This window comes from Coffea eugenioides, chromosome 2 (genome assembly GCF_003713205.1).
Source record: "Coffea eugenioides isolate CCC68of chromosome 2, Ceug_1.0, whole genome shotgun sequence".
NCBI classification, from domain to species: Eukaryota; Viridiplantae; Streptophyta; class Magnoliopsida; order Gentianales; family Rubiaceae; genus Coffea; species Coffea eugenioides.
Genome location: NC_040036.1, coordinates 20429327 through 20453088, shown reverse-complemented (window position 1 = coordinate 20453088; position 23762 = coordinate 20429327). Strand labels below are relative to the sequence as shown.

The following is a 23762-nucleotide window of genomic DNA, read 5'->3' as shown; positions in this document are numbered from 1 at the left end:
ATACGTCTCTCTATAATTGTCTCAAAAAGTCAAGGCCATATTGTGGAGCAGATTCATCAGGGCATGCAATTAGAGTAAAAGCAGGGTAACAAAGAAAGAAGATACGAATTGCGGAAACTGATCACATTGCAACTAAAACCTCGTGGCCAGATATAAAATCTTTCATCATTACTCACCTTTCTAAACAGCAAGCTACTGGAGAAGAAACATATCTAAGAACACATCAAACATCACAAAACTCAAAAACAAAAGGCCAAACTATGGAACGATCTTGTAAGCCTTCACCTTGTCAATCCATGAAATGAAGGCATTTTTGGAGTTCCTGAATCCCAAAAACCCATGCTCCTTGCTCTTGTTCATGGCATCCAACAAACATGGATATTGCAGAACAACATCGGCAAACCACCAAACCCCAACCTCCTCCAATTTAGTGGGCACCAACCCTTTTTCCCTAACAATCTCGTCCCAGACAGGTCCTTTATCCTTCATCATCTCCTTCAAGCTCAACGGTCCCCCCTCATATTCCCCACATTCCGCTCCAAACTGCTCAGCCAACACCTTCCAGAAGTGCTTCCACTTGAACACATCTCCATTGCTCACGTTAAACGCCTCATTCTTTGCGTAGGGATCAACCGCGGCCCATATATGATGCTCAGCAATCAAATCTGCATCCGAGCAATCAGAGTACCCGTCCCAGGCTTCTCTGCACCCTGGGAACTTGAGCGGCGCGCCTTCGTGCTTGCATATAGCTGCATAAACACAAAGGGTTCCAACAATGTTCATCAAACTATAAGGTGAGAATCCGAAAATATTTCCAGGTCGGTGAACGGACCATGTTAATCCCTCCTTCTTCTGCACCTCCTCAAACAATATATCCTCGAGAGTGTAGTAAAAATTGTGGACGTCGAGGCGGGGCAAGTCCTCGTGGAAAGGAGGATCATGGCCTACTTTTCCAAACAACTCAAACGGACCAAGATAATGTTTCCTCCCAGTCTGCAAGCAAATATGCCGCAAATTTGGGGAACTGGGGATAACAGCGCTGAGTAAATTCCTGAACATGTTGCCATTGACCTGGCAGTTGTCGAGTTCGGTGGATCGGTTGGCCCAGGTGACGTAGAAGAGGTGAGTGATATCGTCGAGGTGGGAGAGCTTGGATTGGGTGTCCTGGGGGTCAGAGATGTCGCATTGGATGTAGTGAATGGGATGATCAGCGTTCCAGGAGGGTCTGGGGCGGCGAGCCAAGCCGTAGACCTTCCAGGGGCCTCCAGGGGTGTCGGCGAGGGGGAGGATCTCGGCGAGGCTATTGCCCACGATGCCGGTGACCCCAACTATTAGAGCCACGCTCTGATACTGGGGCGGTGCATCATCTTCATCGAATTTTTTCTGTTCGAATTTGGAAAATATACATCAATCAATAACCGAATCACAAAAAATAAAGAACAAAGAATAAAGATCGTGGGGGGATATTAATTAGCCTTATCTAATGGATGGAGGTAGCAATAGGAAAATGCGGAGACAGAGACTAATTAGAAGGAGAAATGAAGAAGGAAGTTGCCTTAGCAGCGCCAATAGCTCCAGCCCACCACCAGCTCATTTTTGGATTGGCGAAATGCAAATGAAATGAAATGGAGTTTTGTTGTGTGGGGAGTATTTATGTCTGTATAGAGTCTGTATAGGCGATGGAAGGAAGGAAGGGAGGGAGTCTTTTGTTTCTGATGGCAAGGGCGAAGACGTGTAGAAGCGGACGATGCTGAGTGACAAAAGCGGTGAAGTCAGGAGTCCGGCGCTGATAAATCAATCGAATGCCCCATTTCTTTAGGCGTAAATGTGTAATGAATGATGATGACGATGATGATGATTATAGTCTTTTTTTTTTTTTTTTGTGGGCTGGAATGGATGTTGTTAATCTTTTTTAGTATCTTCTTTTTAATATCACTTGACACCCTTGAAATTGTAAAAATATCACTTATCATCCCTAATAATTGTAAAGAGACTATATTAACCCTTATTTGACACATAATTCACAACATATTAAATAAATGGAGCTCAAAAATAAAAAAAAAAAAGAAACAAAAGTCACTTTCTTATTTTTCCTTTTCTTCCTCATTCTCTATTACTCATTTTTTGGATGACTATGCAATATTTTATTTGTAAATTATAATAAATTGAATTTTATTTATCTTTTATTTTTTGTGATTGTTATAAAGTGGAGTCTAATTTATTTGCTTATTTTAAGTTGATTTTTATAATAGTTGGTACAGTTTAATGATTTGAGTAAGAGTTGAGAAGCTATTAAAAATATATATACATTCATAAGAAATCTATTTTGAGCATATAAAGTTAAATTGATACAAGTGTATTTTTTTTCAAATATCTTTTTTTTTCAAATTTATATTTTTATGGGTTATAGCATTATGATGTGGTAATTAGTAATATCATAAGAAATTGTTTTTGAGGTGATGGTTTTTTGAAAGTGAACAAAGTGGGTTACGAATGTTTTTATTTAGTAAGTGAAAGGGTAGTTTAGAGTTTTTAAACACTTTGTTACACAAATAACAAAAGTAAGGAAGATAAGTGATATTTTTAAAACTTTAGGAGAATCAGGTGATATTAAGAGAAATCTCAAGGAGGTTTCTAATATTATCCCTTATTCTTTTCTTCATCCTTTTTTTGGGAGGGGTACAAATTTGTTTTGCATTGTTGTATGGTTTAATAAGATAATGCATCCACATCTGATACACGTTACATGGCTGCCGGCTTCCCGAGATAATGATAGAGAGATAGTAAGGTGCTGCTATTAACTTTTGCTTTGCCAACGCCAACAATTGAATTTAACAAAGGCTACGAGCTAATATGGAGACAATAAATATTATTTTCTTTAATTAAAACAACAATAACAACAAAAAGTCTAGATTAGACTGCTTTACAAGTAACAAAAAGTCTAACGGGCTCCCTCAATGAAGAATACAGAAAGAAAATGAAAGAAAGAAAAGTCCAAAGTTGGACCTGTGATCTGATTTGTTGTTTTTTTTTTTTTTTGTTTTTAAAAAAGAAGAAGTGTTTATGTATGTATAGAGTCTGTAAAGGCGATGGAAGGAAGGAATGGAGGGTAGGAATTAGACCTTTATTCTGAATAGAGTTCATCATTAGGTTTTTTAACGTTCACTCGGTCAATCATTAACGGCATGTTCCAAGTCCAGATTTCGGTAGTTTTGCTGTACCTAATCTTGATTTACTATTTGGTGTCCCGCTTCAAATTTCATCCTTTTTCTGAGACCATGTTCTCCCAGAGAATTCAAGTGTTCGACGTATGGTATCCCCAGGAAATATTGCAGAAAAATGACAAAGTCTTAGATTGATTCACAAATCTCCTCTTTGATTACTGAAACGAAATTGTACATACCTTGCATCAGAGTTTTCTATCTCCTATGGGTTTACAAAGGCTTAATTAATGCCAGCTATACATCCTAATGAGCACTGAAGCTCAAGTATTAGTCCAACATGACTTGATCGGGTAAGATTCTATACATAAACATGCCATCCCGCTCATTATTCCGTTGGAGCAGGCTATAAACAGGCAAACAACAAGACCAGAAGGAACGTGTGCAAGGCGATTCCACAAGCAGCAGGAGATGCTCCATAATCACCTCTTCAATCTTTCCAGCAATCTACATTCTTCCTCCCTAGAAATATGGGGATTAAGCTCGCGAAGGTTACCAATAAACACCACTGCCTCATCCCTCCGACCAAGCTTACAGTACGAATCTACAATTGAATTATAAGTGCTCTCATTTGGTTTGCAACCGTGCTTGATCATGTAGTGAACCACATCAATTGCCTCAACAAACATCGAGACAGCTACATAATTAGCTATGAATGTATTATATGTGACAACATCCGGAACAAGCCCAGATTCCCTCATTTCTGTGAAGACCCGAGATGCATCCCTCATTCGACCATTTCTGCAATATGCATTTATCACCGTGTTGTACGAGATCAAATCAGGCTTAACTCCTTTAGCTAAAAGCTCCCTCACCATTTCTTCAGATTTCTCATAATCTGCTGACCGGCTATACATATTCATCAAACTATTATAAGTTGTCAAGGTAGGTGTAAAACCACTTTCCCTCATGAAATTAATAATTTCTTTTGCCTCTCTGATCATTTGACGCCGCCCATATATGGAAACCATGGCATTCAGAGTCGTTATGTCGACAGAGCAACCTTTTCTTCTCAACTCCTGGAAGGCCCGTTCTGTTTCTGCAAGTAGGTCACTTTTGCTATAAACCAGAACGAGCGTCTTGTAAAGCACAGCATGAGGTTCAATAACACCAGAGTAGATGTCCTCTGCAAGAGCATGCATCTTGTCAATCTCCTTGCCATTAGCATAGGCATGAAGCAAGGAACTATAGGTCTGTTCATTGGGCTTACATCGACAATCCTTCATTTCATCAAACACTTTGTTAGACTGCTCCCAGAGCCCTCCCCGAGCCAGAGCTGCTAAAACAGCATTGTAGGTAGAGAGGTCAGGGGTCACCCCTGCTGTCAGCATTCTCTTGTAGACAGTCATGGCCTGGTCAAAAGACCCACAGCGGCTGTAAGCACTGATTAGAGTGTTAAAAGTATCTCTCTCAGCTAAAAAGCCTGCTCTTTTCATTTCCTTGAAAACCCCGGATACCTCAGAGTCCATGCCGTTCTGTCCAAACACTGCAAGAAGTGTATTCCATGTAACGATATCAGGACTAAATTTGCACGTCTTGATATCATCAAAAATCTTCATCATTTCTGTAAATTTTCCACGGTTGCCATACATTTTAATAAGGGCATTAAACGTACAGATATTTGGATTACAACCTGCAGCTCTCATCTCATCAAAGACCTTCATGGCAGACTCATCCTTACCAGCCTTCTCAAATCCTGACAATAGAGTGGTATAAGTAAACACATCAGGCTTGATCCCTTTTTCCATCATTTGCGATTTTAGCTCCATTGCTTCTTCCAACAATCCATCCCTAGAATAAGCAGATATTAAAGAGTTATATGTCACAGTACAGGGAGAGAAGCCATTGACCTCCATCTCTGCCAAAACCTCCAAAGCTTCATGAGGCCTCCTCGACTTGCCATAGACGTCCAGTAATGCATTATAGGTGACTTTATCCGGCACACAGCCAACCAATTTCATCTCCTCAAAAATCTCTTTAGCCTCCTCATACAAAGACCCCCTTCTACAACAAGCTATAAGGGTATTATACGTATAAGAATCTGGGGCAACCCCTGAAACCTTCATACCATCAAACACCTCCATGATCTTATGCCAAGGCATGCCCATTTTTCCATAAACTTTCAAGATCACGTTGTAAGTGATCAAAGTAGGCCTGCAACCCTCATCCTCCATTTTCTTGAACACCATCACAGCCTCCCTATACCTCCCACTATTAGCAAATGCCGAAATCAAAGAAGTATATGCATAGACATCAATGAGGAAACCATCTCTATGCAAATTATGAAGCAAAGAAGCTGCAGCCGAAACCCTGCCCTCTTTCCCAAGCATACTGATAATCACAGCTACAACAGAATTACTCAACAGAAGATGTGAATCGCTACGATTCACAACCCACTCAAAGACATGCATTGCCAAGTCACATTTCTTATAATACCCTAAGCCCTTGACTAAACCCAAGATGTCTAAGCTCAAAGTTTCAGTGCAGAATTCCGGACCTTGTTGGTTCTTACCAAAATCGTGAGAATTAAATAAGTTAAGCAACACTTGGCTAATATTTTCGACATGGAATTCTGGATCAAGAAGGGTCTGGAGAGTCCGCTCACCTTGACAGGAGAGGCGGTGGTGAGACCAGGGCTTCCCTCTATTAAGGTCACGGTGCTTGCCAAGACGCCGTCGGGTTCGGGGGATAAAGGAGGAGGAGGATGGGGACTGGGGGTGGTTTTCATGAGTTTGGCTGGGATTGGAAGAAGTGGTGGGGTTTCGGTGGGTTTCTGAAACGAGGAGGTTTTGGAGGAGAGGGTTCAAGGAGCTAGTATTGGGGTGGGGAAGAGGGGTGGACTGAGGCTGGGGTTCTTGAAAGAAAGGCTTTGGGGGTGGCGGATTTGGAAGTAGGAGAGGAAGTGCTAGCTTCTCTGCCATTAACACAATTTCTGCTCCAATCCAACTCAGGGAAGGAACTCGAGCAAGAGGGAGCAGAGACCAGCGGGTAAAAAATGTTCGACCCAGCCGGTGGCATCACCTGTTCTAGTGCCAACGACTGTAATAAGAAGAATGAGAAGCTTAACAAGAAGCTTTAATGCGTCTTTTAGACATTAGACCCATGTCATGATTGGTGTTCGTTCATTTCGATTCCAAAAGATGAAAATATCTCCATCCGCTGGGCCAAATTTGGTGACGTTTGTGTTTTTCCACTTTCATTTTCTTGCGCAGCACTTGTTTTATTTTAAATAGAAAAAAAAAGTATTATTTGATTATGGATTTAAAAACATATATATATATATATATATATATATATATATATACACGCGCAGGGGCATTTATTTGGTTGGACATTACCATATTATTATTATTATTGTGTGAGTGAGAAAAAATAATTAATGACACTTAAAATTAACACAATAATAATATTGAAGTTAGAATAGAATAATTAAAAATCAATTGGGTTGGGTTTGGTCCAGGTTAAACTCAACATAAACTAGGCCTAACCCAAAAAATAATAGCCTCATCCAATGAAGCTACCAATAAGAAAATTCAGGGACATGGGATGATGAAACAGGAGCAGGCGTAAAAGCAGAAGAGAAATGAAGTTGCCTTGGCGGCGCCATATGGCTACACACCAACACGTATTTTTGGATCATTGAGTTTTTTAAAAATTAGTTTTCAAATACTATAAAAATTACTCTAAAAGGCACTCTAAAAAAGTAACCTTATTTTTTTTTAATATTTAAAAAATATCTCAAAATATATTCTAAAAAATCTACTATTCTTAAATATTTTAAAATATATTCTAAAAATATTCCAAAATATACTCTAAAAATTCTGCTACAGTAAAATTTTTCAAAAACATCCCAAAAAAAGTTAATCCAAACGAAACCATATGGTAATTTCGCCTAAATACGGGGTAACATAATATACTTGATATTCCAGATTTGGCAGTTGTAAGCCCACATGCAAATTCTGACTGCCCCAACCAAAAACAAAAACAAAATTATCCATCCAAACTAGGAGGATATCCATCCTGGTCACATGGGGGGCAGTACTGAAATATCTGGAAGGAAATACTAGCAAGAGCGGTGGTAATCACTACTAACATCTCCTAGAAGTAATTCCATCAACCAAGTCCCAAAATTTCCATTTACAAAGCTGTGCTTTCCTTGCAAAATGTGGAGTAATGTGAAGGTGACAATTTCACTTTAAAAAGTGAGGACTAATCAACCCTGCAATCTCAAGAAACCCAACACGATCTTTTCCTCCAAAAATCTTCTTCAGCTGCTCATCACAAATAATCACCTTCTTGTTCTCAGGATCCTGTTTTGTTTTAAAATGGACATACCAAGTCATCAGCACAACAAGACAATCAATTGTATAAGCACAACAATGATGGGCCCTTAAAACCTGCCACGAGGCCCGCGACCACCAGCTAGAAGAACAAAACTCTACTTTGTATATCAGTCAGGGTTCAACAAGACATAAACCCTATAACTTACCCCCCCCCCTCCCCCCAATCCCCCAACAAAAAGAAAGAAAGAAAGAAAGAAAAAAAAAGGCTGTCAACCAGTAAACACATCATGTATCTCGAAGTCATTACACACATATTCAATATCTTTATTTACTGCACCTTTGATGAACTGCATTCAAGAACAAAGCCAATTAAATAAAACCACCACAATCCAAGGAAAACTTAGAAAAAAGTTCATAAAGCAGACAACACAGGCATGTCCATAAATAAAAACATTTTCAACATTATTAACAGCAATTTAGCATGTGTACAACCAGCCAGACAGAATAAACCAAGCTCAAGGACTAGCTTCACATTGAACAAGATAAATCTGGACTCATCAGCAATATAGTTCGCAACATGTTGAAGTATGTTTATGTGCAAATCAGGCTTCAGAGCTCAGTGCCTTGGTAAATTGGTAAATCACAGGTTCCATGTTAATCACTTAATTCAGTCAATTTAAAAGTCAATGAAAACAGAGTCTGCAACATTTTGGCAATTGCAGAGATCAAAAAGACTCTAAATTACTTAAATTCATGTCTCATTTAAGAACATGCAATCCAATCATATAGACAAGTAGTTTCAATTCAAGAACTTCTTTGCAGTTCATTGAGTGAAACCAATGTCATCTGCAAATTTGCAATAAAAACAAATAATCACAAAACAAGTAGTTTCAATTCAAGAACTTCTTTGCAGTTCATTGAGTGAAACCAATGTCATCTGCAAATTTGCAATAAAAACAAATAATCACAAAACAAAACAAAAAAATAACCTTTTGTGGCCTCTAAATATGTTAGTTGCTCCCAACACTATTAACTATCCAAAGAACAAAAACAAGCATACACGACGCATAAAGCAGAAGGGCATCGCTGTACATTCTCCAGTATCAGCCATATGTAATACTCGAACAGATAAACGCCCATACACCGCAAGTATTGGCTTCCCAGGGAACGGGACACAGGCAAAAAATGCATAGTTAACAGACATCCTAATCCTATAGCATTTTTCGTACATTAGTAACTATTAAGTGAAGCGGACAAGAAAAGCCAGTTCCAGCATTCCAAAGCAGCAAATATAACTACTTCAAAGATGCAAGGTATCAAACATCTGAAAAGAGCCGACATTCACATCACAAGAGGATTAATTGCTTTTACCTTGCCAAAGTGAACAAATATCCAAAAAAGTAGGGGAAAACCGCAGAAGATCAGACACGATTCAACAGGTAAGCAAACCCAAGAGCCAGAAATTAAAAAATATCTGATTATGGGGGCATAACATAACAATATGAGCTTCGCTTACAAATACCAAGGAAAAAGTGAAGAAGCAGAGAAGAAGGGTTCGAAGACAAATGGGGATACCTGAAGATTGTGGCGTTTGATGTAAGCCCAAATCTCCTTGAGGGCTTGAGTACGAGGGATCTCAGAAACCCCTCCGAGGAAGGCCTGCATTTCCGGGGAGACACGGCGCGGCTTCATAATGCCTCTGGGCTCGCGCTTCTTGGTCTCGGCAGCCGGTTTGGAGACGGTGGCGAGGGTCACAGTACGCAAAGGGCGCAGCTTTGCACGCACAGCGACGGGAGGGGCAAGACTGACTGAAAACGACGACGGCGTTTCTTTAGTCAGAAAGCTCGCCGAAATCCCCAAAGAGATTGTTGCCATTCTTAGCTGCTGATGTATACAAATTATTGGTTTATTGATAAAAGGATACTACTACTACTACTATTTTCTCTAGCGAATATTTTCTCTTTTTTTTTTTTTTTGTCCCCTCTCTTTTGAATAGAAATTGCAGAGAGTGAGGTCTGAGGAGTGACTGGGGGAAGACAAGGAGAAGATAAGAGTGGGAGGGAAACCCAAGGGTTCTTTGTGCGCGTGAAAAGGGCACTGACTACTCAGCCCGCCTTTAGATTTCGACCCGTGTCCGGGGGACTGGACGTCATTGTCCCTGTGTATTTACGAAACTACCCTTCACTGTCGTCCCCCGGGTAATGGCTTCCCTCCCCAGTTTAACTCCGACCAGGCCATGTTCCAGCGCAAAAGTCAAGGCTTCAAGCAAACAGTAATTGGGCTTCTAGCAAAAACTTCTCTACAAATGGATTTCTTTGGTCTGGTCTCTGTGGTCAGAAGAGTCCAATCCTCGTACATGTAACCAAACTTTTGGAGCACAACATGCAATACCATCTCGTTGTTTGCTGGGAATGGATTGGACTGGTACAGAATGTAAGATAGAGCCCACGATTCTGGTTTTCTTTCATTAAAGAGCACTCCTTACGGGGGTAATTGAGTCCGAGTAGAATTCAACTTAAGATCAAACTCAAAATCAATTAAGATAACTTGAGTTTGATTTTGTTTTACCCTACTCAAGTTAAAACATGTGCAAATCGACCCTACTCAAGTTCAAACATGTGCAAATCGAGTCCAATTAAGCTTGATTCGAGTTTAATTGAATCAAATCGAGTTTAAAAAATATAAATTTATATTATGTATATATTTAAATAAGGGATAAAATAGATATTTTATATTAATAAATAAAAAATTATAAAAAATATATATATGTGAAACTTGATTGAACTCGACGAGTTTTTGAGTTTCACATATTAGACTCGCATTTGAACTCATCGAGCAACTAAAGCTGCTCGAACTCAATCAATACAAATTCGACCTTGATTTTTGACCGAACAAAGTTGCGAGTTATTCGATTAAACTCGACTCATTGGCATTCCTACTCCTCGGGTTGTCTAGGAAGAAATACGAGTTATTGAATACTTATTCATATAGATTTTTGATCTCTAATTTGCTAGTTTTTTGTTATCATAACTTTAGAATTAATCTTTCTGGTACTGTCAGTGTATACAATGACAGATCATAATTGCACACCAAACTCTGCATATGGAGCATGCATCTAAAATTGCTAGTGTATGCAATATCAGTTCATAAAAGTTTTATCGATGACATTATATTCGTTGTAATTCTTCCAAGTGAAGGTGAAACGAATAGATTGCCAATGTTCCCTCCTTGAAAATTTAATTGTGCAATTTTGCATTTCTCTTAGGGTGTAATATTGTGTCGATTATATATTATCATTTCACATGTTACTTGTTTCATAATAAACAACAAATGCATTTCAATTCGTTTTAATGGTTCAATCATGATTTTGCGTGAATAAATTCATGACCTCTAATTTGTGTGAATGCAAAAGCTAATACACATCTGCCACTATCAAAACAATCTTACTAAGAATTATTTAATGCTCAAACACATCTGAGGATTAACATGGGAGGTGTAAATTGCTCATACTTTCACAGGATCCAAGAATAATTCTTGTCATTTAATTAACGATAAAAACACACTTTGCGTTGACAATGTTACATAAGAGCAAAAGAATTAAAGGGAGGAATTTTTTTGTTTTGTTCCATAAGAAAAGAATTTTAAATTTTTGAGGGGAGGGGGAAATCTGAACGAGATAAAAACTTGATTCTGATCAAATCGAATTGAAACTAGACTCAATTTTTTAAATTTTTTTTATCAGCGAAAGGGTGTAATTTAAGAAATAGAGAGGGGGAAGGAGGAATTTGAATGCCAAACTTCTAAATTCTTAGAGCCTCGATCTCACCTACTAAACCAAGGCAAACTTAATTAACTACATGCTGAAAATTCTAGCCACCTATTATATATGTCGATGTACATGTTGTTGAAAAGCATATCCATCTGATAGGGACATTTATCTGATTCTATTCTTAAGCTCTTTTCTTTCTCCCTTTCAGTTGTAAGGATTGGAATTTTCTCTTTAAAAAAATGAAACGGGCATAACTGTTGCTATATATTGATTCCAACAATTCCAAAATAAAAAAAGAAGAAAGTCACCTCATCAGAAAATGAGGACGGAAAACGGGCAGAAGACAGCAGGAGAAAGGAATGTTACAACAAGTCCAGGATGGCACGTAACGTCATCATTGAGATTAGCAGATTAATCCCACAAAAATGATCCTTAAAACGAGAAGTATCCATCCCAAATTCCCAATAGTATCTTGCACTCTACGCTGTTTGAGATTTAGGGAGAAAGAGACTTTATGGTTGTTTCCCTTTGATCTCTTTCCGGACCCATACCGATTCAGTCAGTTGCCCCGTTCCATTCATCGATCGTGTTATTTTCTCCTTTATGGTTAGCACCAATCTCCATTAATTGCCAATCATCAAGCTTGAAATTGACTTGCTACTGCCATATGTCGACGCAACCTTTTGTTTTATTTCGCCGGTACGTGATTCATTGCCATTGGTGTTTTCCTTTCATTTTTTTTTCTGTCCTAGGGACTAATTAACTCGGTTCACTGTGGTTGAGGAGTCTAAACTGAAATTACGTAGTGTTATTACTGCTAAATACACAGGGTCTGTTGGCACAAAATGCCCATAAATTCATCTAAATTTTATTTGCATGGGTTAGCAGTCACGTCAGAGCTACACGTTATTGTAAAACAGCTAATTAAGTGCTTTTGGCTTAAACCCTAATCCAGGCGGAAAGGTACAATATATATATAGTAAATGGTCAGGTACACTTACTTTATCTTCAGTTTGAAGAAACTTTATTCAAGTAATTTTCATTTACATTACTACAACATGCAAACGGGAGGATGATTATAAAGTTTTAATGAAATCCCTCCATGAAAGAAAGTCAAATGATATTCATCATTCCCTGTGGTTAAACGGGTATATATAATCATTCTACTAATATGAAATGATATTAAGGACCCATCTATGGAATCATGCAACATGATTAGCACCTTTGAAAGTGTCTCATGCATGAATGATGTCACCAGTTAATTATCTCCTTCACGGCAACTGTGTCATTATTATTCACGAGTAATGCATATTCTTTTTTTTTTTTTTTTTGCTTTCAAAAGAAATGGATGCCTTTGAAAAATAAGACATGCATATCCCGAGTTGGTTGATTTGTCCCAGAATTCGTTCTATATTCTGAAAACTGATATCAATGCGGATGTTTTTGAGGATGTCAAGACTAAAGAACAAATGTAGACCAAATGGATTGTTGCGTAGGCTCGAAAGGTTGGGCAATGGTTATGGCAGTTGAAGAAGGTGGAGTGAACAGATTTCCAAGCTGTCTCTGGAGGCACAGCCTTTCCTTCCATCCAAATCAACACCAAACCCAACCCAACACAACCTTGACGCGTATGCAGAGATTGGAAAGTGATTCCGAGTCTGTTAGATGACCTTTTTTTCCCATATATGATGAATCCCACCAACTGAGTGTGCTGCACAGCAATTATGTCACAACTCATTACTGAAAATTCCTTCTTGCAATTTCCATTTTTCTGTCCTTCCTTCGCCTTAACGAAATATAGTACGAACAAACTGTCTTTTTGGCCACTCTTAGGAACGGGGACATTTCCTTGTGCTTTTGATGTGGTGGCTGGCTGGCCGGTGGGGGAATGGGGATTAGGGGAGTTCGTTTCGTGCATAGTATATGCTAGTTGGACCATACATGACATGATGTACCCATCTGCAACATGCCGAGACATTTCGAGCAAAAATATCCCCTTATTTTCTTTTCTTCATTCTTTAATCCATGTGTTTTTCCATAATCGCTAGACTCGATGTCACAAGCCGGACATAAAGTTTTCTCAATTATCATTCCGAATTTAGTGCTAAAAAGGCCAATGGCACTTGTGAATCCTCTCTCATTACACCTTAAATAAGATTTTGATGAAGAACAAACCAACTTAAACAAAACTACATCCTATTATGTACTACTTATCCAAGTTTAATTAAGGATAAATTACCTTTTATCCCTATATAATTTGATATTTTACCACATAACCCCCTATTGTCAATTTAACCCAAAAGGCTAGTGGCAGAGATTGTTAACTGGGAGCAAGACAGTACTATATTTTTTTTTTGGTTAGTCATAGGGCAACTTTAACGGTTTATGTGTTTAAATTAAGAACGTACGCAGAAATGTTTAGAATGAGAAAGTCTTTCCAGTCAAAATACTTTTTTTTAATCTAAAATGGTAGGAAAAAATTTATCATTCTAGTATCTGGTATTCAAGTTAGAATGGAATATTCATTAATTTTTTTAATATTTGATATAATCAATATTTAGATGTCAGTATGAAATACAATTAATATAAACTTGACCTAATTGCTCTGAAATAGTTAATAGGACACAATATGTTTTATCTGTTCTACTTTGTAGTATTTGTTTATTTACGTGGACATCTTTTGTTTTCAAAATAACCAATGGTTGATATTTAAAATTTTCAATTGTACTACTCGATTCATTCTAGCATATAGACTTTTAAGTTAAAATTTTGCATCCATTGGAAATATAAAATATAAATTGCATAAAGCTAAATAAATATATTTTAAATTTAAATTTTATTTTTCATTTTTTGATATGACATTCAAAAAATTTTTGCTCAATTGTTTGAAGTCAGAGAATAAATTATCTTAAAATATTTGTTTGCTAGTTAAAAAAGAAAACTTATTCTAAAAACAAGAAAAACTATTTATTAAGAAAAAATTACATTCAATTATTAATTGAGCTCACAAATATCCTAAAATATGGTGATGCAGTAAAAAATTTATAAGGGTAAAATTAGCGTCCTACTATTTTGGGCATTATAGGATAAATTTGGAAAGAGGAATATACTTCCAAAAAAAAAGGTTAGAATTAGCATTTCAAGGGGAAAAAAAAATTCATTAAAGGGGAGCTTGGTTCAAACCTAGGAATCATAATTGTAACTGGAATCATGTCCAAAAATTTAGTATGAGGTTTGATCAAAAGTATCATTACAACGATTAGTGTTTGGTATATATTTAAAAGGTTTTGAAATCAACTTATTTTTCATTTTCTTATCTTTATTTTTTTCTTCTTTCCCTTGTCCTACTTCCTTTTTCCCAGCTCTTAAGTATTCATGTTTCACCAATCAACCTTGCAATCTATGGAACATGGGAGAGCGACTAACAAGAGATGAGAGAAAGGATTATATAAAAAGAAAAAAAAAAGAGAGAAGAGAGAACTAGATGGAGAGAAGTGGCCACCATAGAGTATTGAAGGAAAGAGAAAGAGAGTGAAAAGAGAAAGCGAGAGACAGATTGACAAGAAAGAAGAGAAAGAACCAGATGGGGTGGAACTGCTGCCATGGAGGGTTGGATAAAAAGTGAAGAGAGAATAGAATGATAATGAAAACATGTTCTAGAAGATGGGATGAGAGAGAAAAGATGAAAGAGGAAATCTGATACTAAGGTGCTACCATGGAGGTTGGACCGACGTGATAGAGTGATGAAAACTATATGTTTTCTTTTTTTTTTTTGAAGTTTTCGAGTCAAATTTGAGAATCTACCAACCCCACCCTCCCCCCCTCCCGACCCAAAAAATTTGTTGGGAATTGAGAATTTTCAAATTTTAATGATTCACTCCAAAATTATGAATCTAATACATGTAACCCAAACAACAAAAAATAGAATTATTTCAATTCCTGATTCCGATTTCCTTTTACCAAATAGCACCTAAGTGATCTAAATCAAACTCGGAATGGAATGGGCAGTTTGGAATGGTCTTTCCTTCCCAAACCATTCTTGTGTACCAAACTCGGAGTTGTAGAACTTTGAGATCCTTGAGAGTAAAACAAATTCAACTGACTTGCTTTACGTAAGTTGATCATTATAGGCGCATAAGTTATAATCTTAATTGTAGAATAGGGGTTGAAACCCTCCCTTACATTAAATTTGAGATGAGAAAAAATCTCGAGCAATACAATTTAAAAATTAAGAGAGTTATAGTGCATGGGTAAGTTTTAAGAAACAACTACAATCCTTTCATTAACTATAGACACAGAGATCCCGTGGGATCCTACATGTACATGCAACCTATCTGGCATTCCGTAATCAGACGCTAGACACAGCCACCGGAGATCTAACGTCAGTTTGGTACTCACATAAACAAAATCACACAATACTATACTATTAGTCCATCACCATCAAACAACCAGTACACAACTGCCAAATACTTGCAAGGTTTAAGATACGATACAGACCTGCCAACTTTCTTCAAATTACCCGCTATATATGCCATGCCTCCATATACAGCCATTGCAACCAAAAAAATACACCTGGGCATGGCGATGTAAAACGAAACCCGCCTATATAAAGCAGTCCCTGGCCTTTGGCTTTCCCCTGTCTTCGCATCACTGTCCCTCCATCTCACATACTCACACAGTGGGAGTGCGGTGGTCTTCTGCTGAGAATATAACATCACTACAATTTATTTCCCATTTTGCCGTTCCCTCATCGTGTTTCCATGGAGCCACGAGGTGTTCTCCTCTTAGGTTTCATCTGCGTTATCGTCGCCGGCGTCGGTGGCCAAGCTCCGCCCAGCCCACCCACCACTACTCCCTCTCCTCCTACTCCCACTGCACCCACCACAGCTCCCCCTGCTCCTCCTACTCCCACAGCTTCACCTCCCCCTACCAACAATCCACCTCCAACTCCAACATCATCCCCGCCCCCTGTACCTTCATCTCCTCCTCCCGTAGTGTCGTCGCCTCCGCCAGCTGTCACTTCTCCACCCCCGGTCCAGGCTTCACCGCCGCCTGCTTCCTCCCCTCCTCCGGTGAGCTCCCCACCACCGGCTTCACCTCCTCCTCAAGTCAGCTCTCCTCCACCGGTTTCCCCTCCTCCTCCAGCTCCGGCCTCCCCTCCTCCATCTCAACCACCTCCGCCAGCCACTCCCCCGCCACCGGCATCTACACCCGCACCACTGGCTGCCCCGCCAGCTTCTGTTCCCTCACCAGCTCCCGCTACGCCGACATCCCCAGCGCCGTCGCCTTTGTTGCGGAGTCCTCCGTCTCCTCCGACGGCAGCTCCAGCTCCTGCTCCCAGCCTGGGCACTACCGCCCCTGCTCCATCAGCCACTGATCAGGTATTCCAGCTACAACACTGATTGCGTCACTGTGTTTTCTGTAGTTTAATTTAACAATCGACTATTATTATATTATATGTGGGAAAAATGCACTTTTGATCCGCCCCGTACTTAGTTCATTTACTCATTCCACGGCTATATATATCTACACACTGCCATGCATCGAAGCCTTTGTATAAGTAACCGAAACTATATACGGCTATAATACTAATTTGCACTGCCCCTCCCTGAATTTGATCACTTCGGCGCCGTTTAAGTAGTACATTCTCCAAGACAAATAGTAGTAATATGTTAGATTTGATCACTTTTAACATTTTTTTTTCCCACCTTGATGCAGTGAAAAAAAAAATTTATAAGCGTGATTGAATTTAATGTGTCGCGTGGGAACTGTAGATCTTATGAGTGAATTTTTTTTGTATTAAAAGTTGTTCAAAAATTTTTCTTTCAATCGGTTTTTAGTCTTTTTGGGAGTAGAATATTATTGGTGAGGGAGGAAAGGTAGCAGATCTATTTCAGAAATGGATAATTCATGGTGCCTCGAGTGGCCCCTTGGTTCCCGTTACGCTGTTCTGATTCTCTTAAGGTCAAGACCGTTTCTAATAGTAAGAGATCGATGGATAAGCAAAATGTCCTTAAACATTAAATTTTTTTTTTTTTAAAGAAAAGAAAAAAAAAACAGAGAAGAATCTAGTCACAAAATGCAAGTTAAGGCAGGACAGAGACGGAGGCATAAGGCACACTAATTTGTTTGTTCATCCATACAGCTCAATTAAAGTGTTGTCGAGGAGGAGCTCGAAACAGATGTTATGGTGGTTTTCTTGGTTATTAGATACTTGTCGCAGTTTTGAGTTGTGCAGCATAATCATAATCATAATCATTGTGGATTCCCACTAGTGTTAAAAATATCTAATTGGGTGTTGGTTTTTGCTTGCTGAATGCAGAGTGGAGCAGAGAGCATAGAGTCGTCGGCCAAGATTATATCGAGCTTGGCCTTTGGATGGACTGTCCTATATTTCCTAATTTAGATCAAATCTTGTCTTTGTCATCTACATTTCTTACTAAGTATTACTGCTCATATTGCTTGCCATCATTTTGATTAGCTCGTTGGATGGACTTTTTACCTGTTGTACTCGATTTACGCATTCACTTCAATTCTTTGAGAGGCTTATATGGAGCTTTTTTGTGTATGAATTGAGGGGTTGATTTTTTTTTTTTTTTGGCCCACATTATTCTCGAGTTGTTTTTTAGTCTTGGACTCTTGTGCTTTTTAGGTAGTCCTTTCCTTTATTTTCTTTTTCAATTTGTCAAATCGCATAACAAAATAATAAAAGGAAATGCAACTCACTGCGATGATATGGTCTTAACATTCTCCGTGTGTGTGTGTGTGTGTGTGTTAATAATTAAGATGACATGTATCCAGATGCAAGTCAGTACGTGTAATCGTTCTACTTTGTAAAAACTAGGCAAAAGGATATCCTCACGCAGGAGCAAGGAATTGCTATGTTTTGAAACTCGAACCAAACACGAACAGTGACTCGGACACGTTCAGGGATCAGGATCAATGGATTCGATCGAGGTCGAATCGTTATAAGAATCTAATGACGCCATCATGATATCGTCTATAAAATATATGTATATATTAATTTTATTTAAGTAAATAACATAGAAAATTGACTATAAGTGTAGTAATAATTCATTTTCACGATCATATTCCTTGCCCATCAAGTTCATAAAAAGATAACTTAATTGTAAACTCAAGAAATGATAATTAATATCAACTAGTTAATAAGAATTTCAAATAAAACATAAAATCAAAATTTTTAATTTGTTGGTTAATGTTTTTAAGATTCCAATGCATATTGTATTTTTTTTTTCAAGAGGCTGAATAAATTGAGACTCATTTGTAAAAATATAAAAGTTAAATCTGCACACAGAAGTTTGAGAGTGTATTTACGATTATTTAAAACATCAAGGGGTTAAAATCAAATATTTAAAAAGTTGAAAAACATCTTTTTGAGAGTGTATTTACGATTAATGTTGCAAATGAAAATCAAGAAATATCTTAGGAACTTGTATAGTTATCCAAAATATTCAGGGCAGGGAGAAGAATAAAATACTGAAAACCTTAGGAGGTCTAACTCTAATTCATTCTCTAATGGCCTTTATTTCTCAGCCGTCGGACTCTGTTTCATGAGTTTCATCTTCCAATTTCAACTTTCGTCTTTTCCTTCGTTTCTTTTCGTGTCAAAAATTTCTTCCTATCAGTTTCATGGTAGACTTTCTTGTCTTTATCTAAGCAAACAGAAATCTGAAAAGTTCTTGTTCTTTTACTTTCCCTTCTATCTCTTTGTTCTTTTTATTTTCTGCTTTCTCCCCTTGGTTTGGTTTTAGATTTTTAGATCTGTTTCTTCTTTCCCTTAGTTTTCTTTAAGGAATGTGGATGCAGCAACTTCTCCATTGCAGATTCGTTCCTCCATTGTAGATTCATTTGAAGACTGGGGAAGAGAGGCTGATTTTTTTTTCTTTGGCCTGAAAAAAATTTAGAAACTTGGGAAAATAGAACTGGACTTTTATGGCCAAATTTGGTTTTTTGGTTTAACCCCGATTGGACCCGGTTCTTGACCGAATCTCTGTCACCTGGTTTTTTATTTCCATTCGGACTGAACACCTATCCAGTTCGGTCAATCCGTCAAATCGGCCCGTCCGTTCCGAGCTTTAAAACACTGAGGAATTGTGGGCTGTTACTTACGCCCAAAAGGATTCTGGGGTGTTCAATCACTGACTTGCGGAGAAGATTTTGGGCTAAAATTGCTTGCAGAGCAAACTAGGAACACGTTTTGGTTTTGGTATGACACAGCGATGATTGGAGAGTGGTGAGTGGTGAATGAATTTGACACGCCCTTACCAGATTAAAGGCTTTAATTTAAAGCAGATCTATCAGGTGTTGTGGCGGCCATAGTGTATTTACACATTAACGACATTCTAAGTTTTGCCTTCAGGTCACCCCCTACCGGAAAAATGGACCGAGAGAGACGAGTAAGATGCAAAACATTAGGGAAACAAACTAAGCAAAGGTTTAGGAAGATATAACTCCAGTTGGTTTAAGGTTTTAAATTCCTTTTAAAACTATCTAAGGTGGTTTTTTGAACCTATTTGACGTACTCCAATGAAATATGATCACGACACTAACAGTCGATGAATATTGGCAATAACATTACATATGATCAATCCGGTAGAAATATATTAATTGTTCTATCCACTATTTTTCCTCAGGTGTGGGAGTGTTAAAAAAAATAAAATAAAGCGTTTAGTCGAAATTAGGGGTGCAAACGAATAGAACCCTCAATGAACAGTTGTAGCTTGATCTGTTAAGCATTCAATTTGATTACGATTTTCAACGAGTTATAACTTAAATTCCGATAGGAATTAAGATTCGATCAAAGTATCGACTCGAGTTCAAACTTGTACATATTTGGCTTGTTACGACTTGATAAGACTCGAGTAATTTTTAATAAATTTTATTTGAAATATTTATTAATATTTTATGTATATTTAAGCATTTATTAGTTTCTTATATAAATATAATATACGTATTAGTGATAATTTAGTATTAGAATTAAAAAATGAATAGAATTTTCAACTATTGAATCAAACTCAAATCTATTGAATGTTAAATTGAATCCAACTTAGCTTAAAAATGCAAATCGAGCCTGACAGTTTGAAAATTCGATTCAATTTTATTCGTTTACAACTCTAGAACTTTCTTATTGAATTAAACATTTATTTTGGGCTGGGTCTAAGATTGAATAAGCTGAGATTTCATCTGAAGCGGACACAATTGAATTGCTGCCTAATCGAAGCATCATTCTTGACTATCCATTGGGTCGTTCTGTAAGATACAAATTCCCTCACGGTTCAGGCCCCAAAATTCATTTTCAGTTCCAGGCCGAATAGGAGAGATGAAGGTCGTGGACATTAATTTGGTATGGGCTGCACCTTTTATATTTGCATCAGAGTTTCGACTGATTAAAGGCCACAGGTTGGCCTCGACATTACTCTTGTGCGACCTTGCCCCTTTGTCACCCCAGTTATACCCTCGCAGCATGATTATGTTGTTAAAGGAGATGTTTTACTCAAAATGATGGCGTAAAATTTTTTTTTTTTTTTTTTTACATAAATGATGGGTTATTCAGTTTTTGCTGTAACACTTTGGATATGATTAAAAAATGGGTGAGATTCTGTTTTGGGCCTCTGAGCCTGGGATAATGACATTTAGTACCTCTCAAACTTCATGTTTTTATTCTTATCAAGGTGAGCATTAAAATTTTGGGTAAAAAGTCCCAGTGGCCCTCAAACTATTACCCGGATGAAGTTTTGGCCCCCAAACAATTAAATGTAAAGTTTTGGCCCCCGATTTATCCAAAGTACAAATTGTTAGACCTTCTGTCAAATTCATCAGTTAATACCGACGGAATCTACGATCACGTGAGAAGCACGCCGAAATATGAAGGGCATTTTTGTCCATAAAGAGCTGTCATCCACTTGGTGAAATGGGACTTCTTCCTGAACTTGAACAAAGAAAAACTCAATTGCAGCCAAAGAAGTTGTTGAACTGGAAGCATGCGAGAAACCAACAATCCGGATTTCCCATTGTGCAGGTGTGAGAAAATGTCGAGAGTCATAACTTCGTGGACCTCAAGAAATCCTGGACGGACATTTGCGGTGTGCGCGGATGGTGGTTGCAGATTTTGGCAGTGGATCGACAAGGAGATGTGCAGCCGGTCAACGGAGATCATACCTGGGCTTCTGAAAAGAATTAATGTAGCTGAACAGCAAAGAGATGCGTATGAAGAAGAAGTAAGAAGACAAGAAAGAAAAGTCGCAAAGTTGAAGGTCAAAGTGAAAGAACTAGAAAAAGAAATCCATAGCAAAAAGTGGGTGAACAAGTGTCTGGTGAGATTGTTTTTGTTAACATGGATGCTTACAACTATAATCTCAGTTAGTTGGGGCAAAAAAAATGGAAATCTCACAGTTTTTAGGCAAATAGAAGGAGCAGTATGAAGATGAAGTGGGTGCGCATTATTGTTTCTGTACTCTGTAATGACTGTATCGGTAGATGTGCAATGAAATCTAAGTTTTGATTTGTTGAATGAAAAATCAGGCATGCTTTGCTGGGAAAAAATCAGACTATATTTGTAAGGCTTTATTGTTTCACTTGTTTGTTGAAATACTCTGTAATGTTGTTTCAATTGTAAAAGAACTGCTCTGCTTGAAAGGAATGACAAAGTGAAAATCAATTGAGTCCCAGTGGCCCTCAATGTGAAGACGCAGCACAATTCCATTAACTAGATATACTAACCAGACAAAGACATGAACATTTGCAAAAGTGGAGTAAGCAAATATAAAGACCATCATATTATACTGACCCTACATAACCAATGCTGATGTCAATGGTCTACAAAAATATATCCAGAATACAAAACGTAATCAGCACTAACAAAAGTTGATTGGAATTCATCCACTAACATCCAAAGAGATTCAAGATTGTAAGACAAAAAACAGTTGGCAAAAAATGTGATTAGAGGTCCCTCTTCAATCAGTTCTTGACTGTTGCTCCTCTTTAATTAGCTCTTCCCCGTCCCTTATCTTTTGTGGTTTGTCCTCCTCTCCCTCTACCTCTTCCACTCCACTTTCCTCTCCAAGAACCAACTGTGTACGGTGGCTCCTTACCCAAATATGCATAGTTAGCATTTATGGCTCCTTTTTCTGCATCAGTGAGTGATTTCCGAGTTGAAGTTTTCCTGCTACGGGTTGGTGGACAAGTCTTTTCACTCGGGCCTGGGGTAGATGTTTGTTGCTGTTGTTGTGGTTGGTGGTGCCCAGGTTCATGATCATGGATTTCATGTGGTTGTTGCTGGCCTGGTTGCTGTTGTGGCTGCTCATGCGCAGCTTCATCAACCTGCTGTTGCTGTGGTATTTCTGACTGCATAACCTCCAAAGTTTCATGAACCATGTTAGCTGCTAAACAGGAAAAATTAAAAGTGAATGTTGTTGGTTGTACTTACTGTTTGTCTCCTCGTTCTTGCATTTGATTGCTGCGTCACAGGTTCAGTTGAAGTATCTTGCTGCCCTTGTTCATTGGTTGGCTGCTTGCATGTTGCTGCATTATGACCAGCCTCCCCACATTTTCGACAATGAATAATGATCCTTCTTCTTAGTCTTCTGCCGTGATTCTTGCCTTCAATTGTGTCCCTTCTCCTAGCCTTTCTAGGCCTTCCAGGTTGAGTTACTGATACCGGGGGCTCCAATTCAGGCATTGTTGATGGGGGCCAATGATCCTCACCACTAATTGGTTGTAACACATTTTCATAAAGCTTCAAGAATAGCCCCCTACTATAACAAACATTCAAGTACTGCCGTCGGTCTTCATTCCTCAAAAGAATGGCAGCAATGGCGTGACAACATGGAATGCCACTAACCTCCCATAACCTGCAACTGCAGTTCTTTTTCTCCATATCTACAGCAAATTGGGCCCCTCTTGGTCCTTTCACCTGGTAGCCATGCATTGCATTCCAAATAGGCATCCACTGACTTGCAATTTTTACCCTATTTTCAATAATTTCGTTGATTAGAGGTCCAGTTGGGCTATCATATCTTTCCATTGCTGATTTTCTCTTCCGGATCCTATCCATAAGGTACTCCCTGATCATTTCCAGCATTGTTATAATTGGCTGGTCTCTAGCCTCAAGAATATGTGCATTAAAAGACTCACACAAGTTGTTGACCAGCATGTCACTCTTTGTGTGAGTCGGAAAGAAGGCCTTGCACCAATGCCAAGGAGTTGGAGCATTTTTTACCCACTGATATGCCTCGTTATCAAAATCTTTGAGTTCTGCCATTGCTTTATTGTAGAGTTCCTCTGTTGTGCTGTTGGCAATATTCCACAGCCTATCCTTAAGAGGCAAACCTGGATGTTTCTTCTTGAAATTTCGATACATGTGTTGGACACAATACCTATGCTCACAATTTAGAAGAACTTCAGCTAATGCTCTATCCAACCCCTGTAAAGGAAGAAACAAAATATCAAGGAAGGTTACTATGTATATAC

The 23762-nt window shown here is 38.3% G+C and overlaps 4 protein-coding genes across 4 annotated transcripts; 1 reads left to right on the top strand and 3 right to left on the bottom strand.

The window, feature by feature from the left end:
• Positions 1-100: 100 nt before the first annotated feature.
• LOC113761396 (3-oxo-Delta(4,5)-steroid 5-beta-reductase-like) lies at positions 101-1831 on the bottom strand. The gene is made up of 2 exons (XM_027304363.1): positions 1556-1831; positions 101-1383 (listed from the first exon to the last, which is right to left on the bottom strand). The coding sequence occupies exons 1-2, from the start codon at positions 1592-1594 to the stop codon at positions 259-261; spliced, it is 1164 nt and encodes a 387-aa protein (XP_027160164.1). The 5' UTR covers positions 1595-1831; the 3' UTR covers positions 101-258.
• Positions 1832-3355: 1524 nt separating this feature from the next.
• LOC113763783 (pentatricopeptide repeat-containing protein At5g02860-like) lies at positions 3356-6255 on the bottom strand. The gene has a single exon (XM_027307708.1). The coding sequence runs from the start codon at positions 6140-6142 to the stop codon at positions 3644-3646; it is 2499 nt and encodes an 832-aa protein (XP_027163509.1). The 5' UTR covers positions 6143-6255; the 3' UTR covers positions 3356-3643.
• An 849-nt stretch (positions 6256-7104) lies between these two features.
• Positions 7105-9567, bottom strand: LOC113761384 (upstream activation factor subunit spp27). The gene is made up of 2 exons (XM_027304346.1): positions 9080-9567; positions 7105-7531 (listed from the first exon to the last, which is right to left on the bottom strand). Exons 1-2 carry the CDS (start codon positions 9377-9379, stop codon positions 7412-7414), a joined length of 420 nt encoding a protein of 139 aa, XP_027160147.1. The 5' UTR covers positions 9380-9567; the 3' UTR covers positions 7105-7411.
• A 6276-nt stretch (positions 9568-15843) lies between these two features.
• Positions 15844-17901, top strand: LOC113761336 (classical arabinogalactan protein 9). The gene is made up of 2 exons (XM_027304285.1): positions 15844-16654; positions 17596-17901. Exons 1-2 carry the CDS (start codon positions 16034-16036, stop codon positions 17677-17679), a joined length of 705 nt encoding a protein of 234 aa, XP_027160086.1. The 5' UTR covers positions 15844-16033; the 3' UTR covers positions 17680-17901.
• Positions 17902-23762: the final 5861 nt, after the last annotated feature.